The following is a 7047-nucleotide window of genomic DNA, read 5'->3' on the forward strand; positions in this document are numbered from 1 at the left end:
TGATGCTGTTTTGTTCATAATTGTTTATGCAATTTACGAAATTATATTTGATTTATATGAGTTAATTTAGACGTAATGCAAATTTTTTATAGAGTTACTTCCTTGCGTTGACAATTTAAATGCGCTGCATTATTTTGTTCATTGCGCCCTCCTGTGGCCTCGGGAAACAAGCCAAAAGTTTCCTCAAGACCTATTTAATCTGCATATAAAACATTAGAAATTAGATATTTTTTTTTTTTTTTAAATTTTGTGTTTGATTGTTAAAACAAAAAATGTGTTGTTTGTCTCAATAAATTGGGTAAATTTAAAAATACCGTGGTCAAATGTAAACATTTTTTCTATTGCTCTTTGTTTTAAAAAAGGTTATAAAAAATGTCAATAATTATCGATACCGAACGATATGAAACATTATATCATTGATATTTTTTTTTAGCTATATCGCCCAGCTCTACATCAGCATCAGCTTATACATAACATTAAAAGTCAATTTTTATTACTATTATTCTTATTCTCTTTTATTATTTTTTTTATATAAAAAAAAAAAATATATATATATATTTTTTTTAAGGCCGACCTCATACGTCATTTCCCCGGAACTGCTTCTGTTTACAACAGTGAGTGCAAGCTAGATTCAAATGATTATTACGTTTTGAATATGGATATTTTTCTTACAAAAACACATCGATTTGCTACAGAAGGCCTTTGTTCAACCCCCGGAGCCGTGTGAGACACTTTTTTTTTATGGATGGGCAATTTTTATTTAAGTTCTTTTGGACTGAAGCAATGCAACACCCGCTGAGCGGCATTAAACAGCTTGAAAGATCAAAGACAATTTTTAATATAACTCCAACTGGATTCGTCTGAAAGAAGAAAGTCATATACACCTAGGATGCCTCGGGGGTGAGTAAAACGCAGCCTAATTTTCATTTTTGGGTGAACTAACCCTTTAAGGTACTGATAATAATGAGAAGGTTTCTTGAGCACCAAACTACAATATTATAATGCATTCTGAAGGATCATGTGATACTGAAGATTGACGTAATGGCTACTGAAATTTCAGTTTTGCCATGACAGAATTTTAAAGTACATTTTAAATATATATTAAAAACTGTAATTTTAAATTGTAATGATATTTCACAAAAGGGTCATTCCATGTCAACTCAACCAGAGGTCCCCGGCTCAAATCTTTGATTTTGTTAATGTATTTTTCTGTAGAAAGACAAATGTATATAGTGATGAAAACCAAAATATTACATGTCACAGACGTGCATCTACTGAGTAATCCACTATTTTGTAGAGGGGGGTCAAAATGACAGTTTTCACCTGAGCTTTGGAGCCAAATTAGAAGGGTGTAAAATGACTTTAGAAAGGTGGCAGCATCCTTTTATTTTTTACACAGAGATTGGTAGGTCTATTAGTAAAATCTTGTTTCATTGTACCAACAGTGACAGTTCAAAAATGGCAAAAAGCACTTGCGTTTTTTGCCTCAAGTTTTCATGTCTATAACTCAAGATGTATTAAAGATATCTTAATATCCTTTTTGATTCTGGTTCTTGACAAACGTTCCTTTTGGTATCTTCGTTTTAAAGGCCCTCAATGGTTCAGTCGCAGAGATATGGAGATCTTAATGTGGCTCCATGAGTAAATTGGTAAATTGTTCTTATTTTCAGTGGTCAAAAACCAAACGTGGATCACTTTTCATACAGCCGATAGTTTTTTTTTTTCTTTTAAAGAAGAATATCTAAAGAACAAATCACGTTAAAAACTAGAAATGTATCTATTTTGTTTTTCAGCTCAATTGCATAAAACATACCTGTCTGAGTGCCATAAACACTCTTTTTCTAAAGTTGGCATGCCTGTAACTCTATAGTAAAGTATTCAAGCTATCTTAATATCCTTCTAGATTCACATTCTTAATAAAATTTTATTTTGGAATCTTAATTTTTAAGGCCCCATATGGATCAGTCCAATAGATATTGGGACCCCAATGTGACTCCATGTCCAAATTTTTTTAATTTTACCCATTTTTAAGGGTCCATAACCAAATGTAGTTACCTTTTTAAACAGCTGATAATTATTGTGTTTAAAGAGGAATGTCTGAAGAACGAATAATACTGAAACTAGAAATGTATCTTGTTTCCGTCTATCAAAACAACTGAATACAATACACCTCTCTGAATGCCAAAAACAAACATTTTTCCTAAGTTTACAAGTCTTTAATTCAAGAAGTGTTAAAGATATCTTAATGTCATTTTAGATTCTTGTTCTTCTTCTTTTTTTTTTTTCTTTTGGAGTCTTAATTTTTAAGGCCCTATATAGTTCAGTCTCAAAGATATCGGGATGTCAATGTGGTAACGTGTAGTTACAATACTCTGTATTTGAACTCTTGGTAGCTTCAGAAGCGGTTAAAGTGAACAAACTCCCATCTTCCAAATATCCATAAAACTGATTCAAATATTGATTCTTATAAATACACCTTTGAGAGTAGGTTAATGTGCCTCAACTTAACCATTTTCAGTAGATATTTGGTACGCAAAGAGTTGTTTTATGCAATTCTTTTGATAGAAGGAAACAAGATGCATTTCTAGTTTAAACATTATTCTTCAAACATTCCTCTTTCAAATGCAGTAATAAGTATCAGCTGTATGCAAAGTGACCCACATTTGGTTTTCAATAGGGATATGCCGGTATCAATTTTTCATGTTGCGATTAATTGCTAATGCTTTTATCGCGGTATTATCATGATATTGAAATTTAGTTTAAAAAAAGTGCTGTCATAATACAGTATAATAGATTTAATAACTTTTTTCTTATAACAAAAATAACTGAAGATTTAAATGCAATAAAGCAATACAGAAAAATGTATAAAGTTAAAAGTTTTACACAGATTAAAGTGCAAAAGAACTATAAAGACCAATAGGTATCACTTTACAATAAGACCTCATTAGTTAACCTTAGTTAATGCATTAACATTCACAATGAGCAATAGCTACATTTGCTACAGAATTTATTAATCTTTGTTTAAAAAATACAAGTCTTAGTTCATGTTAGCTCATTAAATAACACAGTCGCAACTTTCAATTTTAACAACCTGTTATTAAATATTGGAATACCTAAGATTAATGAATGTTCAGAAGAATTTTCTCACATGTTCCGCCATGTGCTTCTCGCCTGCGCTTGTTTACGTCAGAGTGCGCACTCATCTGTCACGCAGCATACAGCGGTGTTGGGCATTTTGACCAGTTGATGGGAAAAGTATTCTTAAAATGCATTCAAAATTCTGAATAATTTGTAATATATAATTATTCATGGTATTTAGAAGTGCCCACGATAACAATATCGTGCATATTAATTACCGTGATATACCGCATTAACGAATACCGGCACAAGTCTAGTTTTCAATCACTGAAAATGGGTCAAATTCAACAATTTAAACACGGGGCTGCTTTGAAATCTCCATATCTATGGGAATGAACTATATGGGGCCTTGAAAATTAAGATTTCAAAAGGAAAGTTTATTAAGAATGAGAATCTAGAAGGATATTCAAATATATTGAATACTTTTAGAGTCACAGGCATGCAAACTTTGGAAAAAGAATATTTATGGTATTCAGACAGGCATGTTCAGAATTTTAAGATCTTCCACTTTTCTGCTTTAGTCACTAAAACATGTTTTGATGTCTCATAAAACATACAGCTCGCTTGTCCAGAAAATCAATCGGAACCGTTTTTTAAAGCAGTTCCGTGACAAATCTGTTTAAATAAATACAACGTAGGTGGCAAGTTAAACATGGTGTGTCTACAGTATAAACTTACAGTTGACATCACATTAGACTTGTGCCGGTATTCGGTAATGCGATATATCACGGTAATGAATATGCACGATATTGTTATCGTGGGCACTTCTAAATACCGTGAATAATTATATATTACAAATTATTTAGAATTTTGAATGCATTTTAAGAATACTTCTCCCATCAACTGGTCAAAATGCATAACACCGCTGTATGCTGCGTGAAAGACGCGTGCGCACTCTGATGTAAATAAGCGCGGACGAGAAACACATGGCGGAACATGCGAGAGACGCTCTGGATGAAAGCGCACTTTCACTCTCTGACAGCAGATGGTGCTAAACTGCAGAAATAATAATAATAATAATAATTCATTTAAATGCAGCCGTTACCCCGGAAACCCTGTAAACAAAGCAGCTGCACTACTTTCTGTTTCTGAAAGTTGTTTAAATTATTTAAACAGCCATTGAGATTTGTGTATTTGCTATGATGTTCATCACAGCGCCAAATACTTAAATATTTAGACTTAATAGGCTATTTATTTTCAATCTTTTTTTACATTTTAATCTGGACTACAACATGCCCTAGATATTGTTTGAAAGTGTTTTGATTCTTTATTGTTCGGTCACACTTTACATTAGGGCTTCATTAGTTAACATTAGTTAATTCATTAGTTAACATAAACTGCCAATGAAAAATTCTTCCGAACATTCATTAATCTTAGGTAATTACAATATTTAATAACACGTTGTTAAAATCGAAAGTTGTGTTATTTAATGAGCTAACATGAACAAAGACTTCTATTTTTTTAACAAAGATTAATAACTTCTGTAGCAAATGTAGCTATTGCTCATTGTGAATTTTAATGCATTAACTAAGGTTAACTAATGAGGTCTTATTGTAAAGTGATACCTATTGGTCTTTATAGTTCTTTTGCACTTTAATCTATGTAAAACTTTTAACTTTATACATTTTTCTGTATTGCTTTATTGCATTTAAATGTTCAATTATTTTTGTTATAAGAAAAAAGTTATTAAACCTGTTATACTGTATTATGACAGCACTTTTTTAAACTAAATTTCAATATCGTGATAATACCGTATACCGTGATAAAAACCATTAGCAATTAATCGCAACATGAGAATTTGATACCGGCATATCCCTACATAACATTCAACATTTAAACTTTTAAAACTATTTGGTAGTTTAAATCAAGAATGCTCAAACTTTTGGAGATCAAACTTCATGTACATCTCAGTCCTGCTCCTGAGGACCTCAGCGCTACACATGATGGACGACTAAACTTATCTTCTCAGACACACAGTTATTTCCCTAGAGAGCTCTCAAGGTCTGAACACTAAACACACCTGTCCTAAATAAACTACTGGAGACATGTTCAACTCAAGTTAAGACTCACCTCAGAGAAGTTGACAGCTAGGGGAACAGTTCCAGCCACATAGCAGCCGACTAGCATAGCCAGAGACAGCAGACTGATGGAGCTGAAGTCATCCATTTCAGCTCAAGATACACCGCTGTCTCAGTTCGAGGATCACTTTAGAGTTTAACAACAAATCCTGTAACGTTACAATCGGCCGATGTCTGGTGCCAGCAGACACTTCTTACTTGGATTGGTGTATTAGCCTGTTAGCTAGTCAGTTGTATGCATCTATCCTTACAAATCACACGATTAAACACGAACATCCACTACTGATCTGCTGCAGAGTCGGTTTTGGAGCTCTTGGTACACTGACTTGGTCGATTATCTGAACAGTGTTGCTCAACTTTAATCACACAGCATCACGTCACGCTTAGCTAAAATCATAACAATCGGTCTGCGAGTAAACACATAAATCAACAGATTTGTGAATGTCTGTCATAGTCTACTTCTCTGATCTCATGCTGCGATTAATGGCATTGTGATTCCTAAATAGGCGACATTATTTTGTCGCGGTAAACCCATCTAGTTTGCTACCTATTCCGCAGTATCGACCGACACTGATAGCCATTAGCCAACTAGCAGAGTGTAATGTTGGCAGTGTGAATAAAGCACTTCCGGGCCACATCACCGTCAAAACAAAAGCCCCCACCGTATCTTCTTCTTCTTCGGTTTTATGGCGGGTAGCACCAATGTTAAGGTGAATTATCGCCACCTACTGTATTGGAGTTTGGACCAGCGTTTACCCTTTCATAATGAGAGGACAAGAAAAAAAAAACACTTCTTTACCTCAATAAAAATGGTCCCTCTAAATTCTCTTAATCAGCTCTGTTCTCTTAAGATACAAAAATAAACTCTCTAGTCCATAAGTAAATATATATTTTAAGTTTTAGGTTATCCACTCCCATATTCTAAGTTCATTCTTCATTGTTTCTCTTAGTATACTTTTGACAAACACAAATAACATGTTCTACTGATTCCTCCATTCCACAGTGCTCACATAATCCTGTTGGATGTTTATTTATTATTTTTAAGGTTTTATTCAGCATAGTATGCCCAACCCTTAATCTTGTTAGAATATTTTCCTCTTTGGTGCTTCTTTTAGTTATTCTCACGACTCCTACTTCTCGCTGTATTTCATAAAGTTGACGTCCTGTATTTCCTGTATCCCATTTATGTTGCCACTCCTTAGTGGTATATGCTTTAATTACTGCTTTTGCTTCATATTTACTAAGTGAGATATTCATGATCTCCTCGTTTTCCAATGCCCGTTTTGCTAATCCATCAACCTTTTCATTACCCTTTATCCCCTATGAGCTGGTATCCACATATACATAGAGCATTAATTGAAAATAGCATTAATTTTACATGGCTTTCTAAACATGCGGCTATTTTGTGCGAGACGCAAGTGCAACGCTGATAGATGTCCTTCTAGAAAATGCGCGAAATATGTGTTCTGTGTAAACGGCTTGGTTTCAGTTTTGACGTAAACAAGATCTTCTCCACATTGATGTTCTCTTTTCCCGCAATATTTGTAATTAACAGTGGAGCAGCGCCACATCTAGTGGCTTCAACTGGATAGGCTAACAAAAACATTATAATGCAATGACACATTGTCATCGCATCTCGTGCGCCACTGATAAGGCTGCGTCCTTAACGCACACCTAAAATTCGAATGCAACGTTTTTGCATTTGAATGTGGATTTTTATTTTAAATTCGATGAATATTCGAAATTCGAATTATTTTTTGACAGCCCTCCCTGTTGAAAAAAACAGCATATGCTGGTTAGGTATGTTTTGACGCTGGGATGCTGGTTTAAG

General features: G+C 33.9%; 1 protein-coding gene across 2 annotated transcripts in view; it reads right to left on the reverse strand.

Moving 5' to 3' along the window:
* LOC107664075 (zinc transporter ZIP9) overlaps nt 1-5841 on the reverse strand; it is a 29494-nt gene extending 23653 nt beyond the window's left edge. For both annotated transcript variants that reach the window (XM_016454536.1, XM_016454527.1), the window contains exon 1: nt 5209-5841. In XM_016454536.1, coding sequence (XP_016310022.1) covers nt 5209-5304 — 96 coding nt within the window. In that variant the 5' untranslated portion in view covers nt 5305-5841. The remainder of the gene's footprint in view (nt 1-5208) is intronic.
* Between the last annotated feature and the right edge of the window lie 1206 nt (nt 5842-7047).

The sequence above is a fragment of the Sinocyclocheilus anshuiensis genome, unplaced genomic scaffold (genome assembly GCF_001515605.1).
Source record: "Sinocyclocheilus anshuiensis isolate Anshui unplaced genomic scaffold, SAMN03320099.WGS_v1.1 scaffold129, whole genome shotgun sequence".
Lineage (NCBI taxonomy): Eukaryota > Metazoa > Chordata > Actinopteri > Cypriniformes > Cyprinidae > Sinocyclocheilus > Sinocyclocheilus anshuiensis.